Below are 19,535 nucleotides of genomic sequence, written 5' to 3' on the forward strand. Positions count from 1 at the left end.
AGAGCGCTCGTGAACACACTACCTTGGTCGCTCTGCAACTCGGCGGGGAAACCGATCCTAGAAAATACCTGCAACAGCCCGTCGACAACTCCAACGGAGTTCAGTTCCTTTAGGGGAATTGCCTCCGGAAATTTTGTTGCTGGGCAGATTATTGTTAAGATGTAGCGATAGCCTGATGCAGTTACAGGTAGTGGACCTACAACATCCACCACCAGGCGCCGGAACGGTTCGCTGATCAATGGCACAAGTTTCAGAGGTGCCTTATTTTTATCTTGTGATTTTCCCACCCTTTGACACGCGTCACACGTCTGCACAAATTTCTCAACATCTTTAAAACACCCTGGCCAATAAAATTCTCTCAAAAGCCGGGCCTTTGTTTTTTTGATGCCGAGATGGCCGGACCAGCCGTTCCCGTGACACAACTTTAGGAGGCTAGCCCGATATTTTTGTGGCACCACTAGCTGGTCGTGATGCACGCCTTTGCTGTCTTTGTACTGCCGATAGAGTACTCCGGCCCGCCGCTTCAGAAGGATGTTTTTTTTCGCCAACCCCTCACCGACATGTTGACTCAAATCCTGGAGAGTTGTGTCGTTTGCCTGCTCAGCTGTGATGGTCTCCCGGTCTACTTTAATCAGCTCGGGAAAGCCATCCATTAAGGGGGGCACTAGAGAAATTTCTAATCCGCCATTGTCCTCACTAGGTGGCGCAGCAGGCAGCTCATCCGCGAGAGCCATGGTCCCTGCATCTACCGCGGCATTTATTTCGCCGGTTGCATGCTTTTCAGCTCCCTCAGAACTCAATTGGGCTGCGATCTCGCGGGCTTTGGAACGCGTCAGCGCGTGCACGGAGTGGTCGCCATAACTCAAGCCCCTTTTCTTTAGCTCGTCCTCCGAGCGGTTTGAAAAGAGGTAGGGGCACTCCTCTGGCAAGGTCGCTGACACCGCCGCTTCTGTATGCAGGACCCCAAACGGGCCCTCAATGGTGACTCGCGCGACAGGAAGACAGACACTGTCCTCCTGAGCCACCTGCCGTATCCATGCGCACTCGCCAGTGAAATCTTGGGGTGAAACGAGCGAAGGGTGCATGACATCCATTGTGGCGGCGGAGTCGCGCAGAACGCGACACCGTCGCCCATTCACGGTCATTTCACGCATGTACGGCTCAAGTAGGCGCATATTTTCATCGTCGAGGGTAGTGAGTGAAAAAACCACCTTAGACCTTCGACAGCCGCTCGCGATGTGCCCTGGCTCGTGACAGCGGAAACAGACTGCTGGTTTCCTCGCCTCGAAGGCTTTAGCACGATCCTTCTCTTTTTTTTCTTTGTCAACGTCATTTCTACCTACGGGGCCTTTTTCGCGGTCCCCCTCACTTGCCCCCTTCTCTACCCTCGGTGGGGCCACTTTATTCTCGTTCCACAATGGGCGCCTCCCGAACTCCCTGTAGGGCTTTGTTGCTGCCCGCAAGCTTTCCTTTCCTGTTTCGCGCCTCACCTGGAACTCTTCTGCGAGCTCGGCGGCGCGCTCTAAGCTTTTCTTTTCGGGCCTGTCTTGCACCCAGAGCCGCGTGTCCTCATTTAGACAGTTGTAAAACTGTTCCAAACATATTTCTTCCACAACTTTGTCACGGTCCTCGTAAACCTCCGCGGCCTTGAGCCATTCAATCAGATTTGCCTTAAGACCGTAGGCAAAATCTGGGAATGACTCAGAGGGCCGCTTCCCCGTGGTTCTGAAACGTCGACGGAAGGCGTCGGCTGACAGACGGTACCTTTTTAGCAAAGTGGCCTTCACTTTATCATAATCATCCGCCTCCGCTTTTGTCAGCCGAGCAAGCACGTCGGCAGCCTCACACGGCAGAACCGTCAAAAGGTGCTGAGGCCAAGTTGTGCTAAGGAAGTTATACCTTTCGCACGTGCGCTCGAAATTCACAATAAACAGCCCGATATCCTCGCCCATTTTGAAAGCAGGCATAAGGTCTTTAATTTTGGGCGGCTTTGATGGCTGACTGCTCACCGCAGAGGTCGTGCCTGCTTTAGATTGAGCTTCAGCTAGCTTCACCTCTAATCGCTTCTTTTCTAGCTCCACCTCATCTTTCCTCTTTTGTTCCGCTAATTCCAATTCCTCTTTTCTCTTTCGTTCCTCTAACTCCTCTTTTCTTTTTCGTTCCTCTAACTCCTCTTTCTTTTTTTGTTCCTCCAATTCCTCTCTTCTTTTGATTTCCTCCCAGTGCTCCACTATCTCCTCATCATCAAAACCAAGGTCCTCTATCGCTTTGACAACCTGCAATTTTTTCATGGTTATCCCACAATGAATCCCTAATTCCCCAGATAAGGAGATCAGGTCCATCTTCCGCAGCTTTCGCCAGTCCATGACCGCCCTTAAATGCTCGGTAATAATGTAATCGCAAGTCTCAAGGATGGTGTTGGTGCAGCGCAAGGTTTAAATCCAAACAGGCTACTGCAACCAATTTACACTACCAGGAAGAGCAGCACAAATGCTAAGCCTGGCAACACTCAAGGAGAGAAGGCAATACACTCACCAAAACCGGAGCACGGACACCACGCAGACGATTCCACCGCTGCCAACCAGTTGTTGCGACCCGGGTAGCATGGCCGGTGACCGGTGATTGGACGAGGAGTATGGGAGACTGGGTTTAGAGGAAGGTAACGAAAACTTTATACACTTATTTACATTATTTACAAAGCAGGACTGAGAATGGCTCTCAGTGGAAGGGGAACGTCTTCGTCAACCGTAGTCGACTGGAGCTAGCAGGCTTCTCTTGGCCACACTCACGGCCGAGTTAAATATCGTCCGGTTTCCCCAGATCCCTGGCTGGGGAATAATGGTCGACGAGCACTGTCCAATCCGATGGACCGAAGGGGACGTTCTTGTTACCGCCCACGGCTGGGCAGGTGCGAGCTTTTCCACTCTCTCTCGCAGCTGGTTCGATGAGAGGGGGAGTTGCCGCCTCATCCAGCCCTGCGGGAAAGGAATCTCCCGAAGTCCTCCAGCAGGTGAATAAACTTGCTTCCCCGCCGATTTCCCAGAACGCGAGTCGGGGCCACAGAATTCTTCAATTATCCGCCAGCGTGACCGGCGCCGGCCCGTAGCCTCCTCTGTGGTCGCCCGGACAATACCTCCGCTCAAGGAATTTCGCTGGGGTTATTGCTGACAATGGCCCCTGGCATTCTTGCTACACTCATCCGCTGAGGCTCGGAGGGGCATTCCAAGCATCCCACTTCCCATGGTCGTCGCGGGGTTGTCGGCCTCGATGAATGTTCACGGTAGCTGCTTGATCGGGCCCACGTGGTCAGAAGTACGGTCACGACACCGGAGAGATGGTGCCAGCGTGCTTCAATAAGGGGCGCAATGTGTGAATAAGTTGTCTGGAAGCTAAAGCTCGGTTTAACCACTCTGTCTGCTCAGGTAAGGGACACCATACGGAGATTTCAAAGAAACATTCCCTTTTATCCAATTTACCTTTTCGCGAAGAGAAAATGAGTTACTCAATAGATTTATCACTACTTTATCATGTTTGAACGTAATCCGATAACCAAGAGCGGAACCATAGTTATCTAGCACAGCTGGCTTCGTTTAGTCTTTCCTTGGTTAGCATGTGAATAATTTTTTAGAGTATCCTTGCGTTTCAGTCACGTACGGCCGACGCCTTTCTGTTTCTGCCTTCGCCGTATGTGCAGACCAGCATGTCTTGCTTTGCTTGTTCGGAAATAACTCCTTTCAGATTCAAAGTTCGCATGCCTTTCTACCGCGGGTGTTTGAAGCCGACGCTGTGGAGTTATCCGGCAGCTCCTCGATGCAGCCTAGGATGCAGTGCTGGAGCGTCGCCAAAGCTATCAGGGGCAGGCCGTCGTAATCTTCGCTGGACAAAAAAAGTGTGACCTCCCACCTGTTGCCGGGCTGCTCGGTGATAAGTTACGCGCCTTTCTCGAACACAATGTATCAGTTCTCGGTAACATTCTAATCGTTTCAAAATTTTGCGACGAATGGAGAGGCAAACAATTTTCAATCTGTTTGACACCAATTTTTTTGTGCGTGGCTTGCGTACGAAAAACTGGCCAAGGTACACAATGCAGATTCAGTATGTACAGCAAATTTAAAATGTGATTGCCATGGTAAATGTTCGTCAGGAGCAGCGTTTAATTTGTCAAAATCAATTCAAGAAGACTAGTGAAAAATATTCCACAGCCATCAAAGCCCCACCACCGAGCGGTTATTTTCGACTCACTTACCCTAGAGAACGTCACAAGTCCCTCGCCACATAGTCGAAACATGTCTCAAAGTGACTTCGCTTGCATCCTTACAGGTCATGTGCTGGAGTGAAGGTAGTGGCTGCGAATACGCGACGGCTGCTTCAAGGATCGCCCAACAAACATTTCCAATTGGAATGCGAACACCACTTCGTCCGTTGTCCCAAGTGCTCTGCCACCGTTCTTTTTAGAGACTTGTGCGCTCAACTTAGATTGGCCTCATCAACACTTGGACGCCCCTCGTATCTGGAATCGAACTATCGCCTGGTCATATCGATGAAAGGGGGCTTTTGTCTTTCAAGAGCGACTTTGAGAGGCAGGCTGAAAACATCGCAGCATATTTTAGACCTATGATTGTTGATATTAGCAGGCAAAGCGGCAGATTAAACGTAATTATGACATAAACACTCTTAAACGAGAAATAGTGGCTACAAAAATGACGAAGGATGAGAACTTGTCTAAGGAGAAACCCAAAAAATGTCTTGCCACATGCAGTGACACAGTTATACTTTTTCAAGCCGTACAAACAATTTAGAAAGAATACTTAAATATTAACTGAGCGAAAGTCGAGTGAGCTTGTCGCATATTTGAGCTACCATACAAGAAATTAAAGCTCAAATGAACGAAAACAGTCAAAATAGATTGCACCCCGTCAGCTATGTTCCCCGTAATAGCAAGCAACACGTGAAGCAGTGTTTCTTTTTCGTAAAGGACGTAAAATCCCTTCAGGACATTGTCATGGAGACAGGGACGCCAGAACATGGCACCGAACAGGTGTACCTCTGCGGCTACTGCACTTGTCCTGTCTTTATTAAAAAGAAACTCTCGGAAACTGACACTGTACATTAGGTACACCCTGCACAAAGGTGACATCAACAAATATATGCAATCGCCAGTCGCGCTTAAGGTAAGGATGTGCGTCATTTACCCAAAAGGGGGTGCGGAGCGCTTGCTGACATCTTTGCCGCTTAGTTGAAACAAGAATTAAAGGGGCCGAAATTTTCAAGTAATGCACCTTGTAATTGTTATTGTGATTATTTGTACCTCGAAGATCTCAACAAGAACGGATACGTAGAATATGACAGACTGCAGATAATGTGGGGGCGCATGCTTCGAATCACACTTGAGAAAAGGAAGTGTCCACGTCTGACGATTTCTTGCGGTTGAATACCTTTCAAGCCGTAGCTTTTTGCGGCCCCGTGTTTGATGAGTTTACCAGATAATAGTGGCTTGAAAGATTTGGTCACAGTACCGATGGTTATTGGTACTTCGCAAAATATTCTTTAATTTTCTGATCTGTGCAGCATCTCTGCTATTCCATCTTCCCAATAAACTGTAATTTAAAAGTGCTTCATAAAAGAAATACGACTTTTCTTATAGCTGTTGGCATTGTGAGTCCTGCGCAAGCATCTGCAAAACACGTGTAACCTGTTACTTTCGCAGTTTTCATATATATGTTTTGGGGGGAAGTTTCAGCGCATTTCTTTCGAGATAGACGCAAACCTGGTCTTTACAGCAAAAAGGATGTTTGCTAAAGTATTATCTTCCTGTTTCAAATATTATGGGCGTTATATATTCATTAAGGATTATTTTTACACACTGAATGGGAACACGTGAAAAGCTACAAGATGTCGCCTCGATTAGAAGCACTGGGTATATTTTAGCGTTACTGTTTAAGGCCCACCGGTGGCAGCACCTGCCATCGCAGGTCAGTGGCGCATCGCTTAACCGCTGCACCAGTACTCCGCCATTAGTGGCATGGCGATTCCCAAGTAACTATAAATGTAATGTCGAGAATGAGAAATTTCGCATATACGGGAATTAACGCATTACGCTATTGCGTCATACCATTATGGCTGGACTTCAGCCCACCGTGCAATTTAATTTTGGTCTGCTGCTACGCCATCACCGCAGCCCATCCCACCTGTTTAAGTGAGAGTCTCTGGCGCTGTTCTTTGGATGTCGTCGCCTTCATCAACTTCGATTGGCTTCTAAACGCAATATGGAAACAAAACGCAGTAAAACTCCACCTGAGGTATATGGAGCGCGACAGAGCAGCGGTAGGTTTGATCTGCTCCACGGCAGGGTCACGTCAGACAAGGAACGGTCCAGCCTCAAAGTGCATGCTATATCACATTCTCCCTCATCGATTACACTTATTGTCCCCATAGGTTTTTCACAAACCACATACTGTTGGGGCTTTCCGACCAGCGTTGCGCTCGAAAAATTGCGATGGCGTCCCGAATACCACTGTATAACCTAGGCCGGTTTGAGCGTTTCTTTTTATATAGCGTTTGTTGTGTCCCCTTATTGCTTTTGTGTGTGTGCGCCCCCGCGTCCTCCTCCTAACGACAGTTCGCATCCTCCTCCTAACGACCACTCAATCCTCCTCCTAACGACCACTCGCATCCTCCTCCTAACGACCGCTTGCCCCTCGTCGCACGCTGTCGCCGGATGCCCCCCCACGGTGCGCCCCCGCACCCTCCTCCTGTTCTGGGAAGCCACTCCCTGCCGTGGACGCTTCTCCACTCCCTCCTTTCTTCGGGCGGCCAGTTCGGCTCCTGCCTCGGTCGACGCTGGTCGCACCCTCATCGGCTTTAAATAAACGAAGTCTAAAAGTACCGTGTGCGTCTTTCGCTGCATTCAACACAGCGACCGGACACGACAGTGGCGACGAGAAAGTGGATTCGACCCGCGCTACGCAACGCTATTGACAAGCCATGGCTACGCGAGGGTTTCCCAATCAGATACCAGAATTCAACGGCTCATCGTGGTCATCGTGGGTTGGACGCCTTCAGTTCTACTTTGAAGCTAACAACATCACAGACCCAGCCTTGAAGAGGGCCAACCTGCTGACGCTGTGCGGGGAGCAGACCTACGATACTGTCTGCGCCCTTATTCAGCCAAGCACACCAGCGGCAGTGTCTTACGACGACATCGTAAAAGCGCTGCAAAAGCACTACGACCCAAGGCCATCCGAGGTCTACAGCCGGGCTCGCTTCCAACGACGAGATCAACTGGGAGGAGAAACTGTGAGCGCCTACGTAGCCGCGCTCAAGAAGCTCGCTGCCGACTGCAATTTTGGAACGCTGTCGACAACAGCTACCGGGCAGGAGGGAGACGCAGCTTCTTCTGCTAACACCACCATGCTTCCCTTGGACGTGATGTTACGCGACAGATTTGTGTGCGGACTGAGTGACGAGTCACTGCAGCAGCGCCTGTTCGCTGAGAAGGACCTCACATTCAGCAAAGCTTACGACATCGCCGTTCGAGCGGAGAGCGCCGGTCACCAGCAGAGAGGGATTCGCCGGAACACCGAGCCGGTACACCAGACAAGCAACCAGGTGCGCAAGCCTTCTGTTGTTGTAAAATCGGTCAAAAAGGCACAACGCTGCTGGCGGTGTGACGACCAACACAACCCCCAGGGATGTCGATTCCAGTCAGCCACGTGTAATTTTTGCCACAAGCGAGGGCATATCGAAAGAGCATGCATTACGAAACGGAGACTTGCCAAGATAAAGTCACCTTCTCAGCCTAATCACAGCGTCAACGCCTCAGAGAATACGCCGCTATCTGATCTCCATGGAACAACATCAGCAACACCATCTGTGTTGTACGACCTGAACACCATGAATATCGGCACGCGACCGAAGATTTTTACAGAAGTAAGCGTACATCACCAGCTGATTAAGTTCGAGGTGGACTCCGGCGCAGCCTGTACTCTGATCAGTGAGGACACGTTCCGAACTTCATGGCCATCTGACGCACCCGCCCTGCAACAAGACGACACGCACCTGCGAACGTGGTCAGGACAGAATCTGCCACTATTGGGCTCTGCCAACGTGCAGGTTAACTACAACGGCCAGACCCATACGCTACCTCTGCTTGTTGTGAAGGGCACAGGATCAAGCCTTCTAGGGAGAAATTGGTTTTCTCCACTAGGCGTGATGATATGCGGCAAACATCAAAACGCCGATGCGCTAAGCCGTCTGCCACTAGACGCAACTGTTGACGAACCATTTCCACCAGGAGACGTTCTGATGTTCGAAGCACTGCCAGAACCTCCGCTTACAGCAGGCACAGTTGCAGCATCTACGCAGAAGTGCGCAGCTCTCCGGCTAGTTTACACAGCTGTTCAACAAGGCAACGTGCATAAACTCAAAGGGGACAACTTCGACGCTTACCGCAGGCGAGCTACAGAGTTGAGCACCCATCGCGGCTGCATCATATTTGGGTCCCGAGTTGTGATGCCGAGAGAACTACGCGCACAAGCTATGTCTCTCATCCACGCCGGACATCGGGGCATCGTTGCAATGAAAAAGTGTGCCAGAAGCTACATGTGGTGGCCTGGCATTGACAACGACATCGAAACAGTGGTGCGAGAATGCAAGCCTTGCCAGAGCAGCCGGAGCGCCCCGCCGAAAGCTCCTGTCCCAGAATGGGAAAAGCCAGACACACCATGGCACACACTGCACATTGATTTTGCAGGACCAATTGAGGGCTGCACTTTCCTTGTGGTCGTAGATGCCTACACAAAGTGGCTTGAGATAAGGCAAATGGGACAGACGACTTCGGCAGCAGTCATTGACAACCTCCGATCACTATTTGCAACGTTCGGCCTGCCGCGCAAGGTAGTGTCGGACAACGGAACACCGTTTGTGTCTGCGGAGATCCTCAAGTTTTATCGCGACAACGGGATCTCATCAGTTACATCGGCCCCCTACCACCCAGCGACAAACGGACAAGCCGAGCGCTACGTAGCCGAGCTAAAACGCGCCCTTGAAAGAGATCAGACAGGCTCGCTGCAGCGCCGCCTTGCGCGCTTTCTCTTCAAGCAGCACACGACGGTTCAGAGCACAACAGGCGAGACCCCCTCGAAAATGATGTTCGAGCGTGAAATGCGAACCCAGCTCACAGCCATCCTCCCCGAGCCAAAGGCAGAGACGTTCCGGGAAGAAAAAGCAATTCCGCGCTGCGGCACGCTTAATGAGGGGCAGCGCGTCCTCGCCCGACAGTTTCTGAAAAAGCCACGCTGGGAGGAAGCTACAATTGTCAGACGCATAGGCCTGCGCTCTTGGCTCGTCAACATACATGGCACAGTAGCACGCCGACATCTCAACCAGCTACGTAGATTTACGACGCCGTCTGAGAGCTGTCCGCCAGCGGAGAGAACACGTGCACCATTTTCCCACATAGCCTGGCACCTCTTCCCGGAAGAAGAGACTTCGCCCAGGACAGACCCAGGAGACACAGCGAACAACAGCCAGCCTACAAGTGTTTCTCCCCCGAGCGCACAAAGCCAGCGCGCCTCCACGCGTGAGCGCCGACCCCCTGCACGATACCAGGCAACTTTCTAAGGGGGAAGGAAGTGTTGTGTCCCCTTATTGCTTTTGTGTGTGTGCGCCCCCGCGTCCTCCTCCTAACGACAGTTCGCATCCTCCTCCTAACGACCACTCAATCCTCCTCCTAACGACCACTCGCATCCTCCTCCTAACGACCGCTTGCCCCTCGTCGCACGCTGTCGCCGGATGCCCCCCCACGGTGCGCCCCCGCACCCTCCTCCTGTTCTGGGAAGCCACTCCCTGCCGTGGACGCTTCTCCACTCCCTCCTTTCTTCGGGCGGCCAGTTCGGCTCCTGCCTCGGTCGACGCTGGTCGCACCCTCATCGGCTTTAAATAAACGAAGTCTAAAAGTACCGTGTGCGTCTTTCGCTGCATTCAACACAGCGACCGGACACGACAGCGTTATTTATTACCTTAAGGCATGAAGGGAGGTGGGAAGGTTTAGAAAAAAAATAGTGTAGTTAATAAATGAAGTATAAAAGGTGGGCCAATCAAATGAGGGCGAGGAGGGAGCAGTGTTGTGTCCCCTGAATCCAAGCAATATATGAAGAGGGGTTGTTGGGCGGGAGACCCGCTGCTGCCAGGTGCCGAATTCTCGTTCGCTTCAGCGCCGGGCAAACCCCCAAGAAGTGGTCTCAGTATTTTGCGAGTAGCAGACAGGACACCCTGGGCGGGGATATATGTGGCGAAAGTGAGGCCACGTCCGAGTGACTGCAGGAGTGGGGGCCACCCCGACCCGGGTCCTCCGAAGCACAACCTCCCCTGCATGGATAAGACCGCGAGGGAAATTTATGGCACACGGAGGGAGGAGAGCACGAGTGCGGTGCCGGAGGTGTGTTCCTTTCTTGTGAGAAGGAGGCTACCATCGTCCATGCTGAGGAACCGAGGCATTGATGAGGGTAGGGTCGCCAAGCGGGTCGCAGAACCTGCAGAGCTTTAATTGTGAGCTCATCAGGCCACGTGGGATCGACTCAGTTCGAATAGCTTGCGCGATGCCAGCCGCCAGGCGATGTATTCTGGCAGATTTCTGGGCTGCGACTGATCCGTCGGAGTAGACGTGTTCTTTGAAGGGCGTCGGTGCGGATGACAATGCGGGCTGCAGGAAGCAAGGTAACGGCGGCTATAGAGCGAAGTGCTTCTTGGATAGCAACCAGAAAAGCGCTTGAGCAGTTTCCTTCGCCGCGTAAAGAGGGCGCAGTGCTGCTATTCTCACGAAAAACATTAATTGGATGGAAGGAGCAAGCTATAAGCGGTTTTTTCAAGCCAAAGCTAATTGTGGTCATGACAAACCCCCTTCTTCCCCATCCCCTCGTGCACACAGTCCATGTCTTGCGCGAACGTCGTGGTCACCACGTACGACGCGGAATCGAAAAAGTCCTCGCGAACCGACAACGTTGTCATCTGGTTTGAAGCAGATAGTAGGGTCCCTAGAAACACTTGCAAGTATTTCTAGGGACCCTACAGATAGTGCAAGTATGGTTTATGGGTTTTTGGACTTCACGCCGTGGAAGTGGCGTCTGCAAAGGGGGGGGGGGGGGGAGGGTCATTGGTTTACCGCGCCAAATCCTCCCAGACGTCACGCAGCTACCACGGCCGCGGCCACTCCGCGCGCGCCGGCAGCCAGCAGTGGTAGGGGAGGGGCCGACGGAGGAGCGCCGACGTTTTTCTGGGAAAATTGAGAGGAGAGGGAGAGGCGCGAAGGTAGGGAAGTTCAAATTTTGACAGCATACGACTAATCTTTCGCAAGACTCGTTAAAATAATTTCTTGCGAGAGGATATTTGTGAAGGAGCGTCCTTTAACATCCCCGACGTACCTCAACTTTTCTGAGAGCCCCTTTCTGAGACCCTTTAGGAACGGATAGAACCGATTATACTGACCAAATAACCGAAACATCACGCACAAAAAATTGCGCACAAAGCGAGTGTTACGTGTGTATTCAACAGTTGTGAGTTCGCATCTCGTTTGTACCTGTTTCTTTGTCTCGTCGTTTGTGGTGTTGTGTTGTAGCACGCAGTAAACTACAAGCAGGAGGACTAGCTGGAACCAGGCCGAGGCCTCACTGGTCAGCAACTCGTAGTGGGAACGGTGCTAGTCCAGTCTCCCCAGAATGTGTTTCAGGACCTCTTTATTTCTTATGACTTTAACTGTAACATGAGAACTGTAACAGGGACATGAATTTTAATGAGAGGAAAAGGTGGAGAGGTCGGCCGGTGGTAACATGGCCCTGACCTGCTATTCATGTCGGCGCGAAGGTGCATGAAGCTTTTCTTCATGCTCACAACCCCGGCACGCAGTTTATCCCAAACCATCTTTGGTCGAGAGTACTGCTAGCAACTATCTTTAACGGCTAATATATTTAAAATACAACCTCACACGTTTCGAATGGGACGGTGAGAAGGTGAACAGGACACGTGGAGAGCGGAAGCGAGGGTGTGAAAGCAGCAATCGCTGCTCTTTCAACCAGACATTTGTAATCGTCCTGCTTACGATACCCTGAATTAACGCGACCAGCTTTACAAACCGGCCGGCGAAATTTGAGGCACCCACCAATATCTGCTTGATTTCTTTTTTTGAGCTTGCATTGTGCTTGTGCTGTGTATTGTGCAAATCTGTGACGAGGCCACGACCAAAACCAGAGACCCAGTTCCAAAGAGCTCCTCCTTATTACAGTGGGTCACTGGCGGCAAGGAAAATGGCCGGCAACGAAGCCGAAATGGTAACCACTTTTTCGTGAGCCCGGGTAGGAATTGCTACATTACTAAAGTATTGTGTTTTTACAGTATTTATACCATGCTCCCTTTAAAGCACCCTTCAGTGGGCAGTATTCCCATTTGTACAGTGAGTTTGCGAGAGCTATCACTGCTTCTATGGATAGAGCGATGTACGCTATATTATACAGTTCTGCGAAACAGTGAACCGGCAGCGAAGATCTCGCCTAAACTCCGTGCATTTTCCGTTGCCAATGTTTGAATATGCCACGTTCCCTCCGTGCCCCTTATGTCGGTCTACATTTACAGGCACAATTACCGCTGCACAAGTATAGGACGCCCTCATCTGAAAATATAGTTATCGTTGACCACCTTGTACTCGTTAGAAGGAAGCTGTATTAATTGACCAACAAAAGCTAGCGTGTGCTGAAATGGCAATCGTGTGTAAGAGAGCGTATACCTATTTGTCCGAAAACAGCGACTGCGGGAAGAAGTCATAAACATCAGCCAAACCCGTGATATATTTCTTGAAGTTCAACAGAACTACCGGCTGCCCCTTCCCTATTCGCCTGTGAACACGCTGTGCCCGTTGTACCACATAGTTCCTGAATTACGAGCTTCTGTGACAGCTTCCAATCTGTTTATTAAGCCACCCTAGCGTCGTTCTGTCACAAGCGAACGGCAGTGTATTTCCACGTGTGGTATCTCGGTTGAACGCTGCACTCGGGAGGGGAGGAAACTCAAGCAGTCGCGATTGTCGCCTTGACGACCGCCACGAAGAAGATAATACCGCGTTCTGAAGGGGCGGAAAAAACAGTTCCTGATGCGACCGGCGTAGCGGACGCATACGTGGTGAACGATGGCTCCCTCAAGCCCTCAGTACACGCTGGTGGGATTCACCCCAGAGCTCGACTGGAGGCCCCTGACTTTCCTCAAGCCTCTTCCAGCGAATCGAGTGTGCAGTGCCTGCGGTCTGGTGCGAAAGAAGACCGCGTTCTTGCCCTGCATGCACGGACTGTGCGAGTGTTGCTACCAACAATGCGTCCAGGACCGCTCGCAGGAGTGCCCGCTCGACCGGAAAGCCTACGAGGAGCATGACGTCATCCTTATGGACTTCGCTGACGATCTGCTGAGAAGGGAGGTAAGCGAGAATGTGAAGGAATAGAGTTGCTTGGGCTTCCTTTTTTTGTTTCTTATCGCTTGTGCGTCTCTGTTTCAGCGCAGGATGTTTCCCGCATGTGTACGCATTTTACATCCATCGGAGGACCGTAAAAAAGTGGTATGCTAAGAAAGCGCCCCGTTTAGTAATCCTCTTGATGTGGCTTGTAACGTCAGATACGAATTGTATCCATGAAATGACGAGGGCGCCGGCACCACCATGAAAGCACGAACGCCTGTATATTCACGTGACGTCATGAGCGCCATTTTGATCCCCAGCTCGTAGCCTTAGCAGTGCAGGCCGAAACAGGGGGCGATAATCTCACTAGCCGCGCCAGCAGGTGTGCTCCGCAGAAAGCAAAATGGCGGCCCCTGTGAATTCATTGACTGCTCCCTGTATGCAACTTTTGTAGTATTTTACATGTTTCTCTAAGCACACATTATAAACGCTGAGCTATGATCCCTGCTGCTCACTGTTGAGACGCTCTGCGAGATATTCTGTTACTTAAAAGAGCTAGTATGGAGAGAGGAAATATCTCCTCAACCTCCAGTGCTATCAACAGGTGGAGATGTTATGCGTGGTGCATCGGTTAGGCCCGAAGGAAGCCTGGCGGCCGTGAAAGTTTCGTCATAAATAGCGTTTATTTCGATAATCACTGAAACACAGCATTCTGGCTTTAGCCGAGGCCGGGCCTAGAACGTTGGCCTGATAGGTGCTGCCAGTGGGCTTCAAGAAGGGCGTGATTTCTTAATCTGTCGAATAGAAATCTTACTTCATAGACTATTTAAACTCGGGCAATAAACACTACAATGAACAATCAGAGAAACATCCTCTTTTTTACCGATTTTGCTTTCCAGCGAGAGACAACGATAGTTACTGAGGTTCATGTTGCATCGCACTCAGGTAGGCGTTTGCGTTCCTCACTTATCTCGCACAGCTGGCTGCTTCAGTGGTTCCTTGGTTGGCGCGATAATAAATGGACGACGGAATAAGCCTTGCGTTTAAGCCGCACGAAGCCGACATCTCGCCGTTTCTACCTTCCCGCGGTGTAGAACGCCGCGTATCTTGTTCTTGTACTGAAAAAGCCTATCTTAGATTCGAAGTTCGCGTGCCGTTCTAGCGAGGGTGCTTTGAGCCGCCATGGCGCTGTCATGGAGCTCCTCGATGCACCCTAGAATGCTGTGCTGGAGCGTCGCCACCGTTACAGGGGGCAGGCCTTTGTTTTTATAGCGCTACCTCTGCTACTCGCACTACTCAAGGTCGTGTGAGTATGCAACACAACCCCATTGTCTAAACACGGCAGCCACGATGGTTACCGTTTGCACAAACAAAAATTGCTTATCAAGTGATCAACATGGCGCCATAATACGTAACCATGGGTGGTACCACTTAACAGATGGTTCATTACCAGGTTCCAGGCTCGTGCCATACCATGTGACCCAAATGGTTGCATAGCAGCGAGCTATACTTATGCGCTGTACCGAAGTGCCGCACAGAAGAGCGTATACACTACTATACTGTCGTTTCCCTGCAAATAGCCCAGTGTGCAAACAGCCAAATTGGACACTGAGTGGTACCATTTGTACAAAGATTGTGAACTACCTATTTGACGTAGATTAATCGAAGTGGTATGAAACAATTCAGAGGGTTATGAAGCATAAAATTACACGTCTAATCAAAGCTTCCTTGGCATATTAAAGGGATCCCTACTGACGACCTTTGGTCTCCAAAACCATAACTTCCTGGACAGTGGCGTAGCCAGAAATTTTGTTCGGGGGGGCACGTGTTGCAGGGCGGCCTCCTCATAGAATTTGCGGAGGGATAAAACGCAATAATAATGACTAGATTGAAATATTGCCAATGGCATTGTATATTAGACAACGCTCGCACTGTCTAGACAAGCAAAATATGTATTTTTTTTACAAAAAAAGAATGCATTCGTATGTCTTAAAAGCCGTAGCGGACATAACTGATACCAATGCTTCCATGCTTCTGCGTATTTAATAAGTAAAGAAACTATCACACGAAGCCTAGAACTATATCAGTCGTAAACCAGCAAAGCAGTGCATACCATAGAGGGCATAAAACATAAAGGCCACGAAATCAGCAACTAGAGGACAAATATTTTAATGAATCTTTGTCGTTCAAGAACTTTACATTTTGTACATATGCAGCGGCCAGGAAAAAATCTCAACGACGCTGTCCTTCGTTCCAGTGTACTGCGCAGCAGCAGCTACAGCGTGGTCATACATTGCGAGTAATTGCACCGAAATTTTAGTCGCAACAACGAGCACATGTATAAACAAAAAGTTGTGCAAAATATGCGTTTGAAATTCGAAGACAAAATGGAGTATTAGATATGCGCAGATACAACTTGATTAACGACAAAAAAGTGCCAATGGAAACAAAGTCACTGTATGTATACACAGAACCTCGCAACAAGACATTTAAATACACGTATGTCTCCATTAACTCTACGTATCTAAGCAAAAGTCACTCATAGAATGCGTCAAAGAAGGCAAATAAACATCTTGCGCAATCACAGGTAGTGAACTTTACACACGGACAGACAGACGATCCACGCAAGAACAGAACTATGATAGCTGAAGTCGCGATCTGTACGTGGGCCATGCTGCGGTCGCGACAGCACCATATGGTTAGAATAATATAGTAACAATACAGGAATCAATACGAAAGTACTACGTATATTTTAACTACCTGCACGGCGACATTTATTCTGCACCGATAATAACAGAAGGGTATTATTCTGCACCCATAATTACAGGAGGGTATTCCTTTGGTTCAAAGAAAAAGTAAAAGCAGTTAGCTAAAAAGTAAAGAGAAGGACAAAGGAAAGCCACGAATGATGCCGCAAGTTGAAACAACCAATATCCGAGTGTGTATGTTGCGAAACGCCGCGTGGGCAGGTAAATCAAGATCGGTTATTGATGACCTCAAAATTTTCGTATTCGCATGGTAATTTTGATCATTATGCTAACTGATGCTTGCGTTCCGTGACTCCAGGTGCATGGGCGTTGCTACGAAATCCAACCCGAGTGAGCAATGTTCGCGTCAAAATGTCTTTTCTAGTCTGAAAAAGACATTGTAGCTGACAAAATGCCGAATGACTTCTGGCGCCGGTGGTTGTTTTGGTCAGCGGTGCGTGAAAGTTCGAAAAAATTTAGGGGGGGAGGCTAAAGCACCATGAGCCCCCCCCCCCCCCCCCCCCCCCGCATTCTTTTTACGTCCCTGTTCCTGGATCTTGAGAAGTTTCTTACAACCGAACCACTTGACGCAGGGCATCCGAAGGGGCGTCAAAGTGTTTTTCTTATGTTGAATACGTTGCCATCTGAATGGTTCGAGCAAAACAAAATGAAACAACAGCTAACGCTACATCATACGCTGCCCCAGCGACTGGTAATTATTTCAACGAGCAAAATAGTGTGGCTTTCCACCTCTTGCAAGCCTGCTCGGTGGAAACTTACACACCTTCCTCGAACATGGTGTGTCCGTTCACAATAAGATCTCCATCGTTATCAAGATGTTCGACGAATGGTTAGGCACATAATTTCATCTGTTCTTCACACTGCAATACTCTTATTTATGATTTTGTTAGAACACAGTGAACATCGCAAACGATACATGTTCTGTATACGGTGCGAATCTAAACTTTTCTTCTTTCAAAACATCTGTTGCGTTTTCCTTTTCATTTCTCGTGCCCGTGAAAGACCGCGTAATATCGAAACGCATTCCCAATTCGCTATACCCAGCTTCACTATCTCTCCAACTGGTTTTGTATCCTTGCAGGTGAAGTGCTGGAATGAAGGTAGTGGCTGCCAGTATGGGACAGCTGCTTCAGGGATCGTCCGGCATTTCCAGCTGGAATGTGAACACCACTCCATCCGTTGTCCCAAGTGCTCGGCCACCGTTCTTTGCAGAGACGTGTGCACGCATCTCCGGTCGGCCTCTTGCAACACTTCGACATTCGTGGCATCCGAAAGCGAAGTTCCACCGGCTCACGCGGAGGAGGCAGCATCGTTGACTTCTTTCAGAGGAGCCTTCGAAAGGCAGGCGGGTGAAATCACAGCATATCTGAGGCCTATGGCTGTCGATATCAGCACGCATGGGGACCGATTGAGCGAAATCTCTCATGGCATAAACACACTCAAGGAGACACTGCGTCAAGAACTAACGTCTTTACAAGTACAGAACCACGAGGAAATGATGTCGTCCAAAACTGAACTCAAACAATGTTTTGCGACATGCAGCGATACAGTTAACACTTGTTTGAGAACTATGAAAAGCGTAGAAAAAAAGCTGAACGATAAATTGAGCGTAACTGGAGACGACTTAGTGTCCCAGATTGCAGCTAGCACTGAACATGAAATCTCTCATGGCATGAACACACTCAAGGAGACACTGCGTCGTGAACTGACGCCTTTGACAAAACAGACCCACAACGAAATGGCGTCGTCTAAGGCTGAACTGAAAGAATGTTTAGACACATGCAGGGATGTAGTTAATGCTTCTTTGAAAACCGTGGAAAAAACACTGGGCGAAATAATGAACAGAACACGGCACGAAGTGTCGCAAATTTCAGCTAGCATTGAACAATTCAAGGCTGACTTGAAGAAAAAAGATGAAGAAACTTTGCAACCTGATGTGCGTAGAGGGAGAGGAGCGGAGGTGTCGCACTGCGAGTTTCTTGTAAAAGGAGTGAAATCGCTTCAACACGAGGCGATGGAGAAAGGCAGGGCTGACTATGACAGCAAGAAGGTGTACCTGTGCGGCTACTCCATGTCTTCTGGGGTCAGCATATTACATAGCTGGACATCTGACTGGCTGCACTTGAAGTACACCCTGCACAAGGGCGACATGGACGACGAAGTCCAGTGGCCTTTCAACCACAAGGTCAGGATGAGCGTAATTCATCCGAGAGGAAGGGAAAACATTGTGGGGGAAGTTGAACAAGATCCAGATGACAAAGCTAATCAAAAGCCAAAAGCATCAAGCAACGAGGCTTGTTACGCTTTTCCGAGCATTGCACTCCAAGATCTCATGCGTGACGGGTACATAGATAAAGACCAGCTTCGGATAAAGTTTGAACTGCTGGCTTGAACCAAGCTGGAGCGCGGACACGGGCCGTCCGTTGCAACTTCGTGTCTGTGAACGCCCTTGTACGCTCTGTTTCTTTCTTCAGTTCTTGAGGGACTAACTTTACATTAGGAAAACATCCCTCTGAAAACACTGGAGCCGCCGCGGTGGCTCAGTGGCTATGGTGCTCGGCTGCTGGCCCGAAAGACGCGGGTTCGATCCCGACCGCGGCGGCTGAATTTATTTCGAGCAGAAATTCGAGGCCCGCGTACTGTGCGATGTCAGTGCACGTTAAAGAACCCCAGGTGGTGGAAATTTCCGGAGCCCTTCACTACGGCGTCTTTCATAGCCTTAGTCGCTTTGGGACGTTAAACCCCATAAACCAAACAAACCGAAAACACTGGAATGAAGGCTCCTTTCGCAACAGCTCTGATTGGAGACGCTGCACAAAAATATCTTCTCATTTTGTTTTATATCTGACCCTCAGATGTCCCCTAACGTGACATATAAAGCGTAAATAACTAAATAAATAAATATCACTTTTCTTTTCACTGCGAATGCTGCGTGTTTCTTGAAACTATTCCTAACACAACAGTAACAGCTTATTGGGTCCATTTATGATTGTATCGTTTTTAAGCGAAAAATAAAAGCCGTCCTTGATCGCCAATTAAGCCCGAGTCCAATCTTCATATGCACTAAGGCACAATGTTTGGGACTTTAATAATCTTGGTAAGTATTATGTATTTATTGAAAGGTGCTGCCAACCCAATCCAGAATTATTCCAGGAAGGGCGCATATAAGATTGTCGAGTACATGTAACGCAATGGAATGAGCCAGGTTTGGCAACATGTTAGCGATAACAGCCACTTGTAGCGGTTTGGATAACATGGTAATACAGCGTGAAAAGCAAGAATGGGTTTACAAATACCGATACTCGTGTTATCTACACATTTTTTTAAAAAGAAAG

General features: G+C 49.5%; 2 protein-coding genes across 2 annotated transcripts; one reads left to right on the top strand and one right to left on the bottom strand.

Annotated features, from left to right (window-relative positions):
* Positions 1-300: 300 nt before the first annotated feature.
* LOC149329685 (uncharacterized) lies at positions 301-4,288 on the bottom strand. The gene is made up of 3 exons (XM_089559283.1): positions 4,247-4,288; positions 557-2,093; positions 301-308 (listed from the first exon to the last, which is right to left on the bottom strand). The coding sequence occupies exons 1-3, from the start codon at positions 4,286-4,288 to the stop codon at positions 301-303; spliced, it is 1,587 nt and encodes a 528-aa protein (XP_089415409.1).
* An 8,504-nt stretch (positions 4,289-12,792) lies between these two features.
* On the top strand, positions 12,793-19,235 carry LOC149329686 (TNF receptor-associated factor 5-like). Its single transcript, XM_089559579.1, has 2 exons — positions 12,793-13,456; positions 17,282-19,235. Exons 1-2 carry the CDS (start codon positions 13,175-13,177, stop codon positions 18,590-18,592), a joined length of 1,593 nt encoding a protein of 530 aa, XP_089415705.1. The 5' UTR covers positions 12,793-13,174; the 3' UTR covers positions 18,593-19,235.
* The last annotated feature ends 300 nt before the right edge of the window (positions 19,236-19,535 follow it).

Source organism: Amblyomma mixtum, chromosome 9 (assembly GCF_055824585.1).
Source record: "Amblyomma mixtum isolate Tamu chromosome 9, ASM5582458v1, whole genome shotgun sequence".
NCBI lineage: Eukaryota > Metazoa > Arthropoda > Arachnida > Ixodida > Ixodidae > Amblyomma > Amblyomma mixtum.

Excerpts from the sequence above, each read along its gene's own strand:
- LOC149329685 (XM_089559283.1), bottom strand. The coding sequence starts at position 4,288 with ATGTTTCGACTATGTGGCGAGGGACTTGTGACGTTCTCTAGG. Across the intron at positions 2,094-4,246 it reads GACTTGTGACGTTCTCTAGG|AGGAAAGATGAGGTGGAGCT; the intron begins GTAAGTGAGTCG and ends GCGGAACAAAAG.
- LOC149329686 (XM_089559579.1), top strand. The coding sequence starts at position 13,175 with ATGGCTCCCTCAAGCCCTCAGTACACGCTGGTGGGATTCACCCCAGAG. Across the intron at positions 13,457-17,281 it reads ACGATCTGCTGAGAAGGGAG|GTGAAGTGCTGGAATGAAGG; the intron begins GTAAGCGAGAAT and ends GTATCCTTGCAG.